The 19980-nt window shown below is 41.9% G+C and overlaps 1 protein-coding gene across 3 annotated transcripts in view; it reads left to right on the forward strand.

Annotated features, from left to right (window-relative positions):
- The window catches only part of Cttnbp2 (cortactin binding protein 2), a 163948-nt gene that overhangs the window by 119163 nt on the left and 24805 nt on the right, over nt 1-19980 (forward strand). For all 3 annotated transcript variants that reach the window (XM_036182419.1, XM_036182420.1, XM_036182418.1), the window contains 5 exons: nt 1540-1815; nt 3695-3790; nt 4980-5059; nt 12335-12421; nt 12504-12603. In XM_036182419.1, the coding sequence (XP_036038312.1) occupies nt 1540-1815; nt 3695-3790; nt 4980-5059; nt 12335-12421; nt 12504-12603 (639 nt within the window). The remainder of the gene's footprint in view (nt 1-1539; nt 1816-3694; nt 3791-4979; nt 5060-12334; nt 12422-12503; nt 12604-19980) is intronic.

The raw sequence follows: 19980 nt of genomic DNA on the forward strand, positions 1-19980 counted from the left end.
CTGTTTGAGTTTCACACATGCCTGCAATGTATTTTGATCTTACCACCACTCACAACTTATCCTGGGTAACCTCTCTCATGTCTCCCTCTCCTCCTCATTTCTTTAAACACACACACACACACACACACACACACACACACACACACACACACACATTGAATCTAGTTAGTGCTGACCGTATAGGCATGGGTATTTGGTCATCGACTGAAAGCATTTTATTTTAGTACTAAAACATACTACACAATTCTTTCATCATATGAGAAAGTCTTTAGTAAGCTTCTTCTCATTGAATTTTGTGAATTCCTAGTAAAACATAATATAGCTTTGCTATATCCTCTATGACTTTAGGACTTGAGCAGCTGAACATTCTCAGGAAGTGAATTCAAGGCAGTATCTGTGTAGAGACTATTACATATTTATAATTTTACACAATTGTTTTATTTATACCTCATTAGGTAAACATTTTTTCAACAGTTTCATTGACTATCTCTAAAGTTTTCAACTTTGCTTTCATAATAGAAGTATTTCTATTTCAATAGTGTATTGAATGTTTAACAAAGTTTGTTAGGGGTTGGGGATTTAGCTCAGTGGTAGAGCACTTGCCTAGCAAGCACAAGGCCCTGGGTTCGGTCCTCAGCTCCAGAAAAAAAAAAAAAAAAAAAAAAAAAAAAAGTTTATTAATTATATGATGAGCTCATCAGCTATAGATTTAAGAACAAACACTGGTGATTTTTTTAGTAAATGTAGTTGAGTTCTTGAGAACAGAAGTGAATGGGTGCCAACTCCAGACATTTGGCATCACACCGACTGGAACAATCCTGTGAAGTCTCTGCTCTTGGGGCGGGAGTAGAGCTGAGCAGTGGAATGCTCGCTCACTATGCACTCAGCCCCAAGAGCCAGAAGTTCCTGCTGCAATGCTTAATAATTACTAAACACTCACTAATACTTACCAGGTAATACACCATGTTGAAGTCATTACTTCCCTTACAAACATAAATTAAATTTACTCTCCATGATGATTCTCTGTATATTTTCTGCATTTTGTAGAAGAAATTGAGGGATCACAAGACCAGGGCCTTTTTCCATTACAGCTAGGAGAAAGCTGACTCAGGTCTGTGTGACTCTCAGGGGACTCTTGTAAGCCTACTGACCTTTGAAATTGTGTCCTGACTTGTTCATGACATTGTATATAAATATAAGGACAATATAGACAATTCTAGAGGAAAAGAGGACTCTGGTCCTTCCGACTCCCCCCCCCCCTTTTTTTTAACAGCCTGAGAATATTGCTGAAGGGAAAAAGTCAGTAAAACAGAAAAGGTTGAGAAACAAGGAATGATAAATAGTTCACTCTGTATTCTCCCAGAGAAACTGTGGTAAGACTGGGAGACGAGTATTTGCTCATGTTAGTGTTGAACAACATAGCTGTCCTTTGATGTACCTTTAAACCTTCATAGCAGCTTATTTTATTTAATAGCTTTGCCCGATTGTTTTATCTATCAAGGCTGTTTCTAAACTTCTCTCTCTTTATTCTCCTAACAGATGCTCTTAAAATACCCTTAAGGATTTCCGTGGGTGAGATTCCACCAAGCAACAATTGTTCTGATGACTTTGAATGTGAACACACAATATGCGCTTTAAATATCCGCAAACAGACATCATGGGATGATTTTTCAAAAGCAGTGAGTCAAGCTCTGACAAATCATTTCCAAGCCATCTCTTCTGATGGATGGTGGAGTCTGGAAGATGGGACATTTAATAACACTACTGACTCCTGCATCGGTCTCGGCACCAGCAGTATACAATCCATCATGCTAGGTATAAGCAGCCTTGAAGTGAAAAGAAAGTTAAACGTCTGGGTGTATTTATGTCCATGGGCTTCATAGCCTGATAGTTCACTGATGAAATACATTCAAGGCTTGGCTCGTGGCAGCTGCCAGCACTGTAAACCTTGAACCTTCACAGTGAGCCATTACATAATGTAGCCTGTTAATATAAAAAAGCTTTTATGCCTCAAGTAACACTAGAGAGTAAAGAACTTGAAAGCCTTTGACGAGGCTTTGTTATTACACTTGTAATCTAGGTAAATGAAGGAAACTAAGCACATTACAGATGCTTGTTTATGGGTAGCAGCATCTCAACCTAGCTCCAGGTTTGTTCTCGAGCTGTGCCAGTTGTCTTGTGCTGTGTTAACACCTTACCTCCATGACAGGGGTCCAGTGCAGGCTAGAATGAAAAGAGATCCTTTAATGAAAGCTCCCACATGGGATGGGTCAGAGTGGTAACTGCTTGTTTCTACTTGACAGACACGACAAAGACCTTAAAAAGATGAGGTCTGTTTTCTGGTGAGCACAGTAAATGCTCACAAAATATTTCTTGCCCCTGGTGGGCTCCTTTCTTCTTAGATCCAAATTAATATCCATAAGAAAGCCTCTTCACAAGATCTGCGCTCCATACTTTATGAAGCATCCACGCCAAAGCCACACTGTACAGCTAACTAGGTATTGGAGAACTTGCCCAAAGGTACAAGACTAATGAACAGAGCAGTCAGGATTCCAATCACAGGCTCTCTGAGAGGGAAGCATACATGTTCCACTGCATCATGTTTAAAAAGAATGGTCAAAGTGAAGGAAAGGCAAATTTTTACTGTTGCTTTTATGTATCCGCTTAACACATATGGTAGTTTTTTGAAGCTTGCTCATAAATGCAGGTTTACATTAAAATGAATTCCCAGTAGCTTGAGAGCAAGTTATTTGTGACAACGTTGGCATGATAGTTAAAATATTGCTATGGAACCATCATTGTGTGATTTTATAATTACATTAAGGAAATAAGGCACAGCTCTTTTTCGGGAACACACTCTGCGCACCTCGCCCGTGTTGTGCAGAGCATGGCTTTGTGCTGAAGTCTGATCCATGAAGACAAGAAAGAAGTGGCCTGCACCTGCTGTTGTCCAGCTAGTCTGGAAACTGCTGACAGTGGATGGATGTCCCCAACAGCCAATGAGTGTGCCTCTGGACAGTGGCTGGCAGGCAGTTGAAGGGTCATCCTTATCACAGAGTTGTAGCATGCCCAAGGAGACTTTTAGTTCTAAAAGTCATTGAGTTCTGTGACCAGAGCTTAGTACCTTTCTATAGCCAGTTCATAATTGATATTATTTTTAATGTTTCCAAGTGAGTTTTCTGAGGCCATGACTGTAGGAACTGAGAGTTCAACTGAGATGCAGAGGGCTAGGGTTAGTACAAGTATTGGAGTAATACTGAGATAGATAATTGGAGATAGATGGTCTGAGGTTCTGAAACAACGCCAAAAAGTTCTGGAAACTTTGCTGGAAAGTGACCAGGTCACTTTCTCTGAAGACCAGTTAGTTAAGGATCAGATGTTTTCCAAAGTACTGGGGCTTTGTGAAGCTGGCAGTGGTTTTAGGATAGGACATTTTTGAGAACATAATCTTGGAAATAATCGGGATATATTTTTGTTCTTTAGAGTTTCCATAAATTACTGTTTTTGAGAAGTCTGTAGAGTTAACACCTTTCCCTTTGACCTTTGACAAAGATGTTGTGGAGTTCATTGCCCTGGATGACCTTTGACCTCAGAAGCTCTAGATTCTTTGACCTGTCAGGGAGGAGAAGGGGTTTGCTGTTCTGAAAACATCATTTGAGCTCTCCCTGACAGTCTGTTTCCCTTTATTCAATAGGAAATATGCCATGGTCAGCCGGCCAGAGCTTCCCTCAGTCCCCATGGGACTTCATGAAGAAGAGGAAGGTAGAGCAGGTCACTGCGCTCCTGTCAGGTAACAAGATTGCAAGCCAGAGTGACGCTAAGGAGCATGTGCCTCACACTGGCTCTCGGAGGGCCACTTCCTAACCCTCAGTGACGCTGTCCCCTTGCCTCTCACAGCACTCCTGTGACTCCCACAGTGAGCTGGTTAGGCGTCTGAAGTATCTGATGATCAAGGGGAGGGGAGATTAAGAAGTCGTGTTTCTGTCAGCCTCGCTTAGGTCTGCCCAGCTCACAGCTTCCTGCCGCTGTCATTGTGTCCCTCATTAGAAACAACCTAGAGGCAAACTGGCATGCTGCTCGGAGTGACAGACTGTGTTAAAAGAGAAATGTCTGTTGTTTCTGTCCACTATGTCATATGCCTGGTCTGATGATTATAATGGTATACATCAGTATTGAGAAATACTACTGCTTTTAGGCTGTTTGTATCTATGACATATTATAGGTATAATGTCATCCAGTGGTCATAGCAGTCCACTAGGTTGTATTTTTGCTTATTTCTAATTCACATACAGTACTGAGTCTCAGATTGATTTTCTTATGTAATGTCTAGTTATTAGTATGTAGTGTATTTACTGTTACTCGGCCCTGGATTCTAAAAGGCTGTTGATTTCTTCATGTATCTTCCACATGGTAGGGATGGACTTTCAAACAATAAGTGTTGACTGAAAGTTTTGTTATATGAATTATATTTATGGATATTTCTTAAAGTTGAGTGCCCACTCTAGAAAACTTATTTCAGTTCCACCAATGTGTTGAGAGAGTGGCAGAATTTGGGTTGGGGATAAAACCTAAAGGGAGACCCTGGCCTTGTACATTAATGTTAGACAAGGCTAACAGCGTTCCAAAGACTATGGTTATCTGTGACAACTTTTGCTAATCCACAGTGAAGCACAGAGCCCAGGAGCCAGTAGGCCCGGCTCCACAGTTGCAGCTGGACTCTGGAGCTCCTGGCTGTACTTGCTAAAATGCTCAGTGGGCTTTCTTGGAGCAGATAAGAATCAAGTGTGGAGCTTTCCAGTTCCCAGGGGCGCAAGCTGTTTAGTAACCAGTAAACCAGTGTCAAAGTCACTCTGATGCTTCTTGGCCACGTGTCAGCTCCTATATGGCCACAGGTGTCCTGCTTCACGGTAGCTTGTGTGGTGTCTTGATCATCTCTATTTCACAAGGAAAGGCCAATTTTCTGTGCATGTTTCTCCCAGGTCCCCGAGAAGGCTGCCTCAGTAGTGTGACTTACGCATCCATGATCCCACTGCAGATGCTGCAGAACTACCTCAGGCTGGTAGGTTGGCACTCCGTCATCACTGTTACAACATCTGCCAGGTGGTCCATGTGGGTAAGAGTGGGAGCCCACTCGCCCTGTGTTCTGGGTTATGATGTCGTTTTCCCTAATACCCTTCTCCCGGGTTCGCTGTCCATCACTGGCCTGGGTATCTGTCACTGTGATCCAGGTGTCCATATCTTTGACCCAGAGAGTCCACCAGTGATTACTAAAGTGCTTTAACTTGGGTAAGAACATATTAACATGGATGTGCCATCAAATCATAGACATTGAAAGGAGTAAACATGTATATCAAGATGGCTTATTATGGGCTTTTATAATTTAAAATTGAATAAATAAGTTCACATCAGTTGGAATATTGATTTGACTTCCTTTCCAAAAACCAGATAATTAGAGCTTAGACGAGACTGAAGTTTATTTATTTATTTATTTATTTATTTATTTATTTATTTATTTTCACATATCTAACTTGCAGCAGGTGAGAGGTCTGGGGGGTGGGGACAGCCAAGATGACAGCTCCAAGGTCCCACCATGTCCTCGTGTTACCAGAATTTTAGGTCATTCCCCTACTGGGCTATCGAGTATGTTCTGTTGCGTGTAACTATGTCCCCTGCTGTAACTAGGCAGTTTGTTAGTAAAAGGAGGAAAAGCAATGTGATTATCAAGGGAAGCAGTAAATTTAGGTAGAAAACAGACAAGTAAATATATTGCAGTCATTACATACTTCACAAATGTAGGTAGTGTGCCAACTGTTTTTACTTCTTTATTCATAATATCCCTATAAGACTGATAATGTTACCTCCACTTTAAATGAGTAAGGCAAGGAGGGGCTAGCCAGATCTTATGATCAAAGCGATACACATAGTCACTGATGGAACCCAAATTGTGGAATTGCCTGAGGGACCCTTTGTCTGAGTGAGGTCTACTGAAACCAATGTGAACAGCATAAGACAAGAATCAAAGCTCCACTGTTTAAAAATAGTTTGTACTCTTTACATAAGTTGTTCCCATTAGGTGACAGTTAATGTTTTTGTAAAGCTGTACACTGATAAAGCCAGGCTCAGAGTCTGGACCTACCTTGTACCAGCAGGCAGGTAGGGCTTAAGCATGCCTGTCTGAGGGACACTTTCTCTTCTTCCTCTTTGCTTTTGTTTACTCCTTTCCCCACAAGGCATCAAGTATTCCCAAGAGGAAGTGCTCCAGTTTATTCCTTTACTTAAAAGAAAGGTGAGGGTGTGGACCCCTGATTGTTAGGAATGTGAGCCTCAGGCTCTGAGTATAGCCACTTTTTTCTCCCCTCCCAACATCTCTGTGTATTAAGCATGGTTTCACCCAAGGACTGAGTTGTTTCCATCTAAAACTATGACAGAATTAAATATCTTGATAGGCTTTGTGTCTAGTAAGGGCTACTGCTGCTGTGATGAAACGCCATGACCACAAGCAGTTTAGAGAGGAAAGGGTTTCTTTTGCCCACAGTTTCATGTAACAGTTCACCATCAAAAGCAGTGAGGGAAGAACCTGCAGGCAGGAGCTGACACAGAGGCCATGGAGGAGAGCTGCTTACAGACTTGCCCAGCCTGCTTTCCTTTAGAACCCCAGACTATCAACCCAGGAATGGTCCCACCCACAATGGGCTGGGCCCTCCCCCAAGAATCACTAATTTAAAAAATGCCCTACAGTCTTGCCTACAGCTTATGGAAGCATTTTCTTAATTGAGGTTTCTTCCTCTCAAATGACTCTAGCTTGTGTTAAGTTGATATAAAACTAGCCACTACACTTTATTTTGCAACACTTCATTCCATTCAATAGATAAACACCCCTGCAAGATCACAGGGAAGAGGATTGCTGTAAATTCAAGGGCAGCCTAGGTTACAAAAGTGAGACCCTATTTCAAAACAGGAAAAAAAAAAACGAAAAAACAAAAACAGAGGACCAATTTTTATTTGACATTAGTGAACAAATATAATACTGGCTTTTATAGTTTCAGTAAACTAATATATATATATATATATACTGTGTGCTGACTACATATACAAATTGTAATTTCTCTTGTGTTCCTTTTACTTCTTTGTGTCTATTCTATAGAAAGGGACCTCAGACAATGGTCACAAATCACAAAACACAAAGGAATTCAGTTTTGTTTTTCTCTTTAATATCCCAAATGCTTGTTGTACAGATTTCTAGATCTGTCCATTTTAACCCCATTGGTAGGTCTTCTCATATTTCAAGTATTACCAATTATTGTTATTAGTTTTTAAGCCTTCTCAGCTTGCATGCCCACGGTTTCATATCTGTACAACACCTGTGTGGGAGTGACTTTTGAGACCAGCAACAGACGTTCAGGGAAAGTTTATGTGACTAAGTTGACCATAACAGCCACTCATGCCTATAAGACAGTCAATAGTTCCTTGGAAGCTGTGTGTCAGAAGAGGCCAAAATGAAATTCCTAGCTGTAAAACGTGTAACTTTCAGTGACAGCAATGTCAATTTTATTGGCACAGTAAAGTCCTTTTATTTTTCCATTCTTTGTTGTGTATGTGTTTAATGTCTCAACATAGCTGGCCTGAAACTGTCTCTGGGCAGCAGCTCTTACTCAGACTGCGTATGACAAAGGGATACCAAACCAAAGTTAAGATTTTATCGCTTCAAGATACCACAAATCTGAAGACACGTCTCAGTTGCCATGGAGACAGTAATGAAGACCACAGCTCTTGGATTAACCCCCTTCTGTGGAAACACATTGGAGGCGGGTGGAGAAAGAATGGATGGGCCATTGTCAAGGTTGCTTGTTTCCAGAATTGCTGTGCCTCACAAAACCCTGATTTACATATGATGTGCTAGTCCAATAAGATACAAAGATACAAGAACAAAACGGATTACTATCAATCATGATAATGAGGCCAGTATCCCTTTACTAATAAACAAGTGTCACACTGTAGCAGAATAATTCTGGTGACTGTAACTCAAGCTATAGTTTTTAGAAGTTGGATTTTATTTCAATTTTCAAGCACATTTCCTTTTAACACAAAAACCTTTCTACCACTAGTCCCATCCAAAACAGTATTAGCTTGCTTCTCAGTCTTTCTGGTGGTAGCGCCCTCTGCTGGAAGCCTAAAGCATGAAACATGACTTTACATTATCTATACCTAAGAGTTTGATATTTGGAAAAATGTGATATGATAACTCTAAAATGGATGAATAGCTTTTTCAAAACCAGGCTTTTCATATACATAGCAGTCTCAATGGACTAGCTATAATTTGCTCCAGTAATTAATTTTTAGTTAAGATTGTAAATGATAATCAATATACCTATACATCATTTGATCAAAGAAAAAAATCAGCAAAAGAATTGATAATACCCGAAATGAGAAGAGATTATTACTGGAATGTATGTGTTAAAACACAAACAACTGGGAATTCTGTGCATTTGTTTTGTCTTTACCTATGTAGTAAATGTGTTTGTTTATATTCCATTGTGCTCCATGGGAGAGATTGTCAAGTTTCAACATAAGGAGTATGTTGCTTGTTAAAGGCCCTTTCAGTATATTTTAAATTGTTTCCTGTCCTTTGCTCCCTGAAAATGAATGTGTGAGAACAGATGAGGTGTTGATGCTGAAGATAGCTTATCTCTGAATTACAGGATTTCAGAATCAGCCTTCAGGAAGTGTGGACAGCTTGACAGGAGAGCTGTAATGAATAAAGCACTCTTGTTTTCAGAAGTAAAACAAGCTTAAATTGCAAGGCCAGTTGAAAAATCTCAAGGGTAGGATGTTCAGTAAATCCTCGAAATCTGCATCCCATTTCACTAGTGTGAAACAATCCATTCCTTGTGAAAGGGTTTCTGTCCAGCAGTTCCTACTGGTGTGGGATTAATTTAGAGAGGTGGAGAGTTCTGGTTTAGAATTGCACCTGCCTAAAGTTGTCTACCTCAGAAAAACAGAACTGAGGTCTCCATTATACCAGGCTTTCCCTTTCTTTTGGGCCACCAACCAGCTCCCAATCATGACATGGAGACTTCTTATTAGTTATGAATTCTCAGGTCAGCTTGGGCTTGTTTCTGGCTAGCTCTTTTAACTTAATTAACCTGTTTCTCGTTTTTCTACCTTTTGCTTCAGGGCTTTTTACTTTTCTTTCCTTCTGTATATCTTACTTTCACTGCTTCTCCTGTCTGTCTGTCTGTCTGGCAGCTGCCTGGCTTCTGGCCCCAGCCATGTCTCTCTCCTCCCTCTTCTCTCCTTCTCTCCGCTTGTTCTTTTTTTGAGCCTAGATTTCTCTTCCTATTTATTCTCTCTGTCTGCCAGCCCCACCTATCCTTTCTCTGCCTAGCTATTGGCCATTTAGCTCTTTATTAGACTAATCAGGTGCCTTAGGCAGGCAAGGTGGAGTAAATGCAACACATATTTGCATAGTTAAATAAATGCAGCACAAACACAAGTAACAGAGACTTACACCATTAAACAAATGCAGTATAAACAAATGTACACATCTTTACACAGTTAAAGTAATATTCTGCAGCATAAACAAATGCAACACATCTTTACATAAATTTTCCACAGTACTCCATTAGTTAGAACCCGAGACTTCCCTACTACCTTTAGAGTACTAGGCTCACTTTTTCATGCCTCCTGAAATCAGCAAACACTGTCATCCCTTCTTTACCATGTTCCCAGTGATACAAAACTAGAAGATTAATACCAGTGAAAAATTGAGCAGTTAGGCTCAGCTTTAGCTGCACGATGCAAATCTCTTCTACTGTGTCAGTGTGAATCCTTTCATATCCATTAGAAACCATAGAGACACCTGAACAAGAAGTTGATGAAGATTGGTGAGAGCATGTTGAGTCCTGAAAGGTGCATTACTCATGTGGGGCTGAAGATGAATAGCATGGGCTGCGGTTCATCCTTGTGTGCTTATCTATCTTATTGGGCAGTGGAGCCTGCAGCCATTGTTGGATCCTATAGTTTAATCAGTGGCTTATAGACATGGGTCCTATTCAGTGACCTAAGGGGCTTCAGCTAGCAAAGCAAATCCAGTAGTGGCACCCACTTTCTGCCTTATTGTAACAATTTCCTCCACGGTTTTACAGCGTTTAAACAATAATAAAATGTTAATGCTCTATCTGTAGAAGAATACTGTCATGCTGAATATACTGTTTTGACAAATGTCATAGACTAGGTGGCTTACAATAGAGATTTATAGTCACACTCTGGATGCCAGAATGTTCAAGACAAGGGCACCATCAGATGCAGTGGGGTGAGAGTCTGTTTCCTGGTTCTAGGTAGTGTCTTCTTACCATGTCCTAATATGGAGAGGCAGGGGTCATGTTCTGCTACTTTCATAACAGCACCGATACCTCTTGTCCTAACTATGGTTATTATTGCTGTGATGAAGTACCATGACCAAGTTTGGGAGGAAGGGGTTTATTTTGCCCGCATTTCATGACACTGTTCATCACTGAAGGAAGACAGGGCAAGACCTAACACAGGGCAGAACCTGGAGCCAGGCCATGGAGGAATGCTCTTTACTGGCATGTTCATGATGGCTTGTTCAGTCTTCTTTCTTATAAAACCCAAGACCACCAGCCCAGGGATAGTACCACCCACAAGTATTCAATGATTAAGAAAATGCTCTACAGGGTTCCCTATAGCCTGACCTTATGGAGGCATTTTCTCAGTTGAAGTTCCCTCCTCTCTGAGGACTCTAGCTTGTGTCAGATTGACATAAGAAGTAACCAGCCCACCTCTTAAAGGCACCACTTCCTAATTCTATTACCTTAGATCCAGTTAGCATTTCTACATAGGAATATGAGGAGGCAAGATCATACCCACAGAAAATATGGAAAGTTCTCTAGAATGCAAAGAAATAAAACTGTGAACTTGATGCAAGAAAGCTCCAGTACAATCTGACCTAGGATGACAAAGAACAGTGTTGGAAAGAGTTGGATTTAGTAAGGAACTACATAAGTAAGTGAAAATGCTGTGGTATAATAAGGATGTACTCAAACCAGCAAAGAGTGAACTGAGATAGTGACTATCCAGTGTTGTATGAGACTAACTCAAGGAGCTCACTCAATATGTCAACCAGAAGGCTAGAGGTATAGTGATGGGATACAATGACAGATGTCTTCACAAAGAACCGAGGGAAGTACTGTAGGTGTTCATCAGAAATACAGAAAACCATTAGATAGTACCAAAAACACAATGGAAGAAAAATTTCCTAAGCCAGCCTCCCCGCAAAAAAACAGGACGGGCAACTATGTAGATTCTATTTAAGATTGAGAGAAAGAGGTCATAACTAAACACATATTATCCAATTTTGTTTTGTTTTTAGTTTTTGTTTTTTGAGACAGGGTTTCTCTGTGTAGCTTTGCGCCTCTCCTGGAACTTGCTTTGGAGACCAGGCTGGCCTCAAACTCACAGAGATCTGCCTGCCTCCACCTCCCGAGTGCTGGCATTAAAGGCATGTGCCACCACCGCTTGGCAAATCTTAACCCATTTTTAATAACAGATATAATCTCATATGTTCTTCAGGATTCCCATTCATAAATACAAATAAGCACAATTATAACTCATCAGTATTCTTCAATTATAATTTTTCCTAGGATGCTTATGGTACTTTAACACCTTAGCCCTGAAACTGAACCTCAACTACTTTCCAGAATATTTTCTCATATTTCTGAAGTCCCTGCTTCAGTCTTGAAGTCTTGCAGCCTTGTCCCTTGCCTGCACATCTGCCATTGGCCTGATCAGCCACCAGTACCACAGAAATCAGCCTTGCCACGGCTATGTTCATCCTAGGGTTTAAAATCCTACATTCCCTCAGCAGCTATAGCCACCATTGTGCCTTAGGTAGGCATTAGTAAGTTCTTATTGAAGGCTTATCAATAACAGAATAGTATTTAACTGCAGAGAAAATTCACTCATGGCTATCAGAAACATTGTCTTTCATACCCTAACACCCAGTCCCAAGTTCACCATCAAGGGCCCCTGAAGAATGACCCTCTTTAGCTCAAAGTGTGATGGCTGGCAGGTAATCCTTGTGCATCCTCTTGCCCTGAATGTATTCTGTAGCTTCTGTAAGCATGTCCCAGTTCCCTGGGGAGGAGAAGCACAGTTTAAGTTTTAAAAGACTTTGAATGTCTAGTAAATTCTGCTGATCTCAAATAGCTTTATTCTTTTGGATGCCTGAGGATAATTGGGAATTCTGTCCTTATGCACCACCTTTTCCCTTGTCAAACTAGCATCTTCACCCAGGATTCTTCTTGGTTTGGAACAGGTTGAACAATATCACAATGTCATTTTCCATGGCCCAGAAGGAAGCTTGCAAGACTTCATAGCACATCAGCTTGCCCTCTGCATGAAGGTATTGTATATTTTCACACCATTTCATTTTCTTTGAGAACTGGGAAGAATGTTGAGCTAATATCCCTGCTTTGTTATCACAGCACAGACAGATGGCTGCAGGATTCCCCTGCGAAATAGTGAGAGCTGAGGTGGATACAGGTTTCTCCAAGGAACAGCTAGTAGACGTGTTCATCAGTAGTGGTAAGAGCTTTCAGAGAACTGGCTTATGATAACTCAAAGGCATGTTCTTCACCGACGCCATTCCACGGAAATCTCCTTAATTGTGCAGCTTCTTAGTTTCTTCCTGTTGATGAAACTAAAACTTGAGATGAAAATTGGAAGCTCAAGTGAACAACACTTAAGCAACATTTCTGCCAATGCCACTGTATTAATTGGTAATCTTGAAATTTCTTCTTTATTTTTATAAACCACTCATTGTTCTGACGTACGATTTGACCGTCAGCAGTTGTATAGCAAGAGAAGAGGTTATAGAAGCAACTCTCCTTAGTAGGACTGCATGTTGCATTTTGACATTGCCTAGGATTGCTACTGCATGGTGGTAAAACTCAAAACAGACTGATGTGTAGTAAATTTTGCCATTCACACATTTCCAGTAATGATGTACTCATTATTCTCATACCTGGACTAAACATCTGTCTTCAGCTGACCATTAGTGTGCCATTGATGAGCATTTTGGCAAATACAATACATGCACCCATTAACCCACATGAGATCTACAACAGACCTCTGCAGGTGGCTGTCATTGTGTCTACTCCCACAAATAGGGTGGCAGAACCATATGGAAACATTTATTTAGATAAATTATTCATGAGGCCTTTTATAGCTTAACATCCCAAGTTCCACTACAGATGCACAGATGCAATTGACACCTTCATGACACAAAGCTGAAATGGATTCAACTTTCATGCCAAGAGGGTATAGCCACAGACATACCTGGGGGAGAGGTTGTAACATCCCAAGAGGATGAGCTGAGACATTCAGCATATGAATAGAGAGGGCTGTGTCTTATCTTTGGAGCTGTGATGAGTGAGGTTACGCTGTGGCTTTGGACTTAACTGTAGACCAAGCTTAGGAAGATAGACATCACCGTCAGGTTGGTTGGTTGGTTGGTTGGTTGGTTAGTTAGTTAGTTAGTTAGTTTTCATTTTTCTTTTTTAAGAAATTTTCTACTCACTTCACATACTACCCACAGATTCTCCCCTCCTCCCACCCCCAGAACTCTTTCCCAAGCCACCCTGCATCCCGACATCCCCCAAATCAAGGTCTCCCATGGGGAGTAAGCTGAGCCCAGCACACTGAGCCTAGGCTGGTCCAAGCCCCTTCCCACTGCACCAAGGCTGTGCAAGGCGTCACACCACAGGCACTGAATTCCCAGAAGCCTGTCCATGTATCGGGGACAGATCTCGATCCCCCAGCCTGGGTGCCCCCCAAACAGTTTGAGCCAAACAACTGTGTTTTTAAGTCATGAAATAAAGTAAAAATGAGTTTGGAGAACAAATGAGAATTCTTTAAGTCTGGAAGTACCCCCTGGAAGTAGGAAAATCTAGAATCTTAGTATCTGGCTACTGTACAGGCTAGCCTTTGACTAGAAACCAGGACATAGATATAGAACATTATTTTCTTTTGTGCTATTTCAATTGTAGATAACATTTGTTAACTTTTCCTCTTGCATGCCCTATTCTAAAACTGTCCTTGTAACTGACAGCTCTGGAACAGACCATTCTGTGTCCCTGGTTAGTCATCTTGAATGCACTTGAGATGATGTTGCGTGTTCTATCCAGAGATGCCACAGAAGAACATAGACTAGGACTCACTCACACCCAATCAGTCTGGCTGGAGCTGGGCCTTCATCAGTCACAACACAGCTCTTGAAAATGTCCCTGTGCTGAGTGGTTATTTCTCTCTTAATTACTTAACAAAAGTCCCCTACAGTTTCTCAGCTTTCAGGATTGTGTCATCTCAAGGTTAAGAATGTAAAATTGTAAAATGTTCTCTTTTCACCCTGTCAGGGTAGATGGGCAAGTACAGACTGAACTCCACTGTACATGTAGACAGCTAAGAAAGCTGGGAAGCAGTGAGGAAGGTATGGAGGATGCATAGGGGACCAGCCCAGCACTGCAGAACTGGTGCTTGGCAGCTTCTTACAAAGAACTCTCCAAGTTTGGGGACTTGGAGAGAGGCCCCTTGCCTTAACATTCAGCTCCCCCTGGAGGGCTTCTCTGACCCTTCTGAGGTGAGTTGCTCCCCTAAGAAACATTCATAGAATTTATTTGTATCTGGAGGCCGTACTTAGGTATAGATTAGGCAGTAGGAGAACTCTTGGGACTTAGGCCTTGCACTCCATTCCGTGTCATATTAGGAACCTCTTGAAAGCTACTTCTGTGGCTTCTATTCCTTTTTCTTGTTTTCTTTCTATTTTTATTTTCCTGCAAGCAACAGGATTTCTTTTTGTAGTACTGGCTATCTTGAAACTCACTCTATAGACCATGCTGGCCTCGAACTCAGAGATCCACCTGCCTCTACCTCCAAGTGCTGGGATTAAAGGCATGCACCACTACCACCCTGCAGCTTCTTCCCTTTTATTTGCCTGAGTGACTGAGTGAGTATCCTGTTGCAGGAGGTAGCACTGCTAAGAAAAAAGGAAGAAGAGGAAGTAATTATGCTTCCTATTCAGGAGTATTTCCTTGACATGGAGGTAGATGTAAGACCAGATCAAACAGGAAGTGCTAAGGCATATGACAGGGTAACCTGACTTTGGAAAATGCAGTGCTTGGAGGCTTTCTTTGTTTATTGTAGCACTTAAGATCGAACCTGGCACCTTGTGCTGCCAGGGAAGAGCTATGCCAGGGCCCCAAGGTGAAGACTTTGAACAATATACTTGAGTAAATAAAGGAGGAGGGAGATAAATCTTCACTCTAAATTCAAAGAGGAAAGGGTAGGAAAGGTTGTGTCATTTCTGAGTACAGAAGGAAAATCTGTATTTGGCTTAGCGATTTATAAAGATCAACAGTTTCCCTCAGTTTTTACTAGCAAATCGAAGATCAAAATGGTGATGTTTGTCTGCTGCACCCTTGACTAGAGTGACCTGTCAGCAGCGTGAGTACTGTGAGTCTCTCGTTGGCCTTTCTCTCCTGGTTCCAAGTTCTGCCAAATCTGTTTGCTGCTGCTGCTGCTGCTGCTCTCCATGTGTCTCTTCCCCACCCATCATTTCTTGCTCAAGTGGCTCTGAGGCCTCACTAGCCCTCCTTATTTCCCTGCTGTTCCTTCTTCAGCTTGTCCCACTCTGTGATTCTTGGAGGACCACTCTAGGAGACAAAGCTTTAATAAATTTTCCCTGATATTACACTCTTAAGGACTCCAGAACAGAAGTTGAAGTTCTTAGAATGTTATGTCAAGTACATTGTGGTCTGGCTTGTCATCTTGTGCCTACTTCTCTGGGTGCCTAAAACTCCCTTCCCTGTGTTCATACTTTCAGTAGAGCCCATTGCTCTTGATGAGTGGCCAGTAGATAGGTGGTGTGGAATATACCTTAGTGGACTAGGTGGGGATACCATGGCTTCTGAGCAGTGCAAGGCATGTCCAGTGAGCCCCAAGGAAGGGTTCATGAGTCTATGGGTGTCTGTGCTTTCTTCATGCAGAAGGTGAGGAAGTGATGTAATGCCTCAGGGAAGGGAAAGCAGACCCCTGCAGCCAAAAAGGCTCCCTAGCTTGTTGTATCTAGCTTTCAGAATGGTGAGGTGTAAGGCTTGTCTGTCAACTGCACTATTGCCTTTTGATCATGCAGTGGGAGTGGCCAGATGGCATTACTGAGGAGCACGTGATTTCTCACAGCTGTTCTGTGTGCTAGTGTGTCTTAGCCTTATTTTCTCCAAAGGTGAGTCATGCCCCCTGGATTTGACCAGCATTGGAAAGGTGAATTTTATCAAGCAGTGCAGATATTTGTTCTTGTCTATTTGCCTGAGGGGTAAAATGCCAAGAGAGCCACAAAGAACAAATAAACGAGCCAAACAGCAAGAGAAGCCAGAGGGGCAGAAGCAGAGTAAACTTAGCTTTAAGAATCCAGAACTTACATGGAGAGTCAAATGGAGCCAGTGAGGAAAGGGGTAAGAACAGAAGAGCCCCAGGAAACAGGCAGGAGCTTGCAGAGAAGCATAAATCACTCTGTATTCACGTAGTTCCAGAGGACTTTTTTTTCTTTCTCTCTTTTTACCCTTCGTGAGAGGCACACCACATGACTGTTGTTTGGCTGGGGGTGTGAGTACATCATATTGCAATTGGCTCAGGTTCCGCTGCTACACAAGGTATGGAACTGGGTCATCAAGACAGATGGTGTTTTAAATTACACGTGACACAGCATGGGAAAAAAGAACAATTAAAACACTAGATCAATATTTTCACATAACACTTGGAGTGCCTTGGAGAACTTTTCCGTTTAGAAGTTTAAAAAAAAAAAATGACATTACTGTAGTAATGGTAGATGAATATGCTAATTAGTCTCTATAAATGAATTTACCTTGTTTGGCCCTGCATCATCAGAGGCTTTTTGAAGGCCTCCCCTGCAGTCCCCACTTTCTCACGTCCAGAGCATTGTCTCTACAGAGACTGGAGTAGGCAGTGTATGGAAGGGGTTATTTTCAGTTCCCAAAGGGGTGATTATAAACTTGGGGTTTAGCTACAGTTGTGGTCTGTTAACTATTTTCAGATGGAGGGGTGTTGCTGTTGAATCAACAATGTAGGATTTTAATTGAAGGCTATCCAGTGTGGAGATTTAGATCTGAACCCCGGTGTCCAATTAGGATTGTCAATCTCTACTGGAGAGGAACGGGGACAGTGCAGTCTGCATTTGGAAGATATAAAGAATAGTTTCAGAAATGAGCTTTGAAGAAGCAGAGAGCAAAGGGGTCTGGAAAGGTCGAATTTCAAGCTACAGGATAAAAGGAGTCCACAGACAGAAAGACAATTGGCAAGTGGCTTTTCTTCATATCTCCAGAAATCCGCCACACCAGAAAAGCCTTCAACCTCAGAATTTGGTAATGAGTTCTCACTCACTTCTGTGATTCATTAACATTTATATGTGAAACTATGGTAACTAACTGGCACTGGACACATGCTGGTTGTCTAAGAAACCAACTTAACCTGTGCACACATTGGACTAAGGAAAGGGGTCACAGAGAGGTGGGGGTGATACCAAAAGAAGGCGGCTATAAGGCCAGCAGTGTTAAAGACACTTTTCACCAATGATGCACACACTACCTTGATTGGTACTTCATCACAGACCAAGATGAACACAGATGAGGTAGACGACACCTATGAACAGCAACATTGGCCCTTCCTTTTCTTCTAGACACAAACTCTGAGAGTCTTCTATAAATGAAGTCATCAATGCAATCTCTCTGAGTGCATCAAGAGAATGAATCTGTCTTTTCCACGCATCTTCCTGTACTCTTACACATCTACAGGTTCAGTTTATTTTAGTGCCAGTGTGATCCCACCTCTTTATTCTCTCTTTATCTCTCTTCTGCTCCCCAGTTTGGAAACATCAGGCCTTACATGCCGCTGTCACATTTCCTTTCCGAGTACAGTAAAGGTCATGTGCTAGCTGCCTCCATTAAGTATGCAGCCTCTTCTTCAGTGGGAAATTCAAAGTTGTCTTTGGTGTTTTTTCTCTGCCCCATCTCTGAAGGTGGAATGCAGACTTGCTGTTTTGTCTCATAATGCTGGTCTACTTTATGGTAGAGGCCCCCCTGTGTGAGCCCACAAAGGTTTTCTAGTGAGATCCGAGCTTACTTTACACAGCAGGGCCGCATTAGGGAATGGATTAACCATGTGCATGGTCACCAGGTGTCTGGGATGGTCTGCACTTGGCTGTGCTGGGGGAGGTCTTTTGCTCCACCCTGTGGCATTCCATTAAAAGCCCTTCAATAGAGACAAAAGGGGCTGGTGGGTTTTGACCCGGGCCCTCCCAAGGCTATCTTGTGTTTCTGTCTGTCTCTATATATTTCTATCTACATAGTCCTCATTTCTCCCTGCTCAAGAGTACCCTGGGGGGGAAAGTGGGGGCAGGCCCCCTAAGCCCCCCTCACCTCTTGCCTTCAGCACAGCAGTTAGAGCTCCTGTTTCTTTTCTCCTTATTTTTTTTTCTGCAAATCTCCTTACACTGAATGAGACCTTAGAGCAGGAGTCAATTCCTCTTTACCCCCATCCTGAAACATTTCTTTATCTCTATTTTTAAACATTTCCATTGATCTTCAGCAGTGGTGATGAATTCCCTCACAATACAGTCTCTGTCTTCCACATCTCTTTTCTGTCACTGGTGGGCAGTGCAGCAGGTCTAGGCCCCAACAGGACCTTCTTGTCACAGGGAACTTTAAGGAAGTGGCAGTGCCTGGCACATCTCTACCAATCAAAATCACTGATAATGTAGGAGGTGGAACCCAGGCAACTTTACCATGAGCATGGAATGGAGATGCAGCTGCTGTGGTGTGGCCACTGACCACAGAGCCCACTGAATTAGTGTGACACCATTGGCTCTGAATTCACCACCCAGGCACTTTCTCTTACAAGTCTCCCAGTGTTGATTCAAGGCATTAGTCCCTTCTGGGACTAAACTGTAACCAGCCAACATAGTTAACATCTGCCCTTTCTTAAACTTTGATGGCCTTCTGACATCTGTCCACTGTTAAAATGCCACTTCTTACACTAGCCCTCATTCAGAATGCCTTCCTTCTTCCCCTCCCCCAAGACATAACCAGCATTAGGCATGTGGCACCCATAGCAAGGAAACACTTGGATAAACATTTGCTGAAATGCAATTCAGTTTTCTTATGTTTTGGTGGTACAGCAGCATCAAACACTTGACCTAGCCATACACCTATCAGAAACCAGAGAAATCTGGACTTCTTCAGTCCTCAGTTACAGGAAAAGAAATGTAAGCCATTGGATAGATAGGTTGTATTTTTTTTTAATCACTACATAGAAGAGGTCTATTTATTGTTACTGTTTGACCAATTATAATTTCTTTCTTTCTTTTTTTTTCCTCAAGACAGGCTTTCTCTGTCTATCCCTAACAGTCCCAGAACTCACTCTATAGACCAGGTTGGACTCAAACTCACAGAGATCTGCCTGCCTTTGCCTCCCAAGTGCTGGGATTTAAGGTGTGTACCACCACCACCCAGCTCAATATAATTTCTTATACTTCAATAATATATGCACATATGTATGTGTGCATGTATTATCTACCTATTTATTTTAAAAAGGCTCTCACTGTGTAGCCTAGCTTGCTTCAAACTCTGCCTGGGCCTCCAGTGCTGGTCACATACATGTATTTCTGAGATAATGCTTGGACCTTGAGAAGCATAAATTGTCACTGTTACTAGATTGCTGCATAGAAGATCACATTAGGCGATAGTGTGATATCCAGCCCCTAGCACAAGGAAATTGAGAGGTGGCTCTTATTTCTAGCCTAGTTTTTAAGGCTATTTAGCTGAAGAGGTTCACTTCCATTGTTTAAGGAGTTTTTGAGATTGAAAATTGTATCTATAGCAATGAGAAGAAAAC

The sequence above is a fragment of the Onychomys torridus genome, chromosome 3 (assembly GCF_903995425.1).
Source record: "Onychomys torridus chromosome 3, mOncTor1.1, whole genome shotgun sequence".
Taxonomy (NCBI): Eukaryota; Metazoa; Chordata; class Mammalia; order Rodentia; family Cricetidae; genus Onychomys; species Onychomys torridus.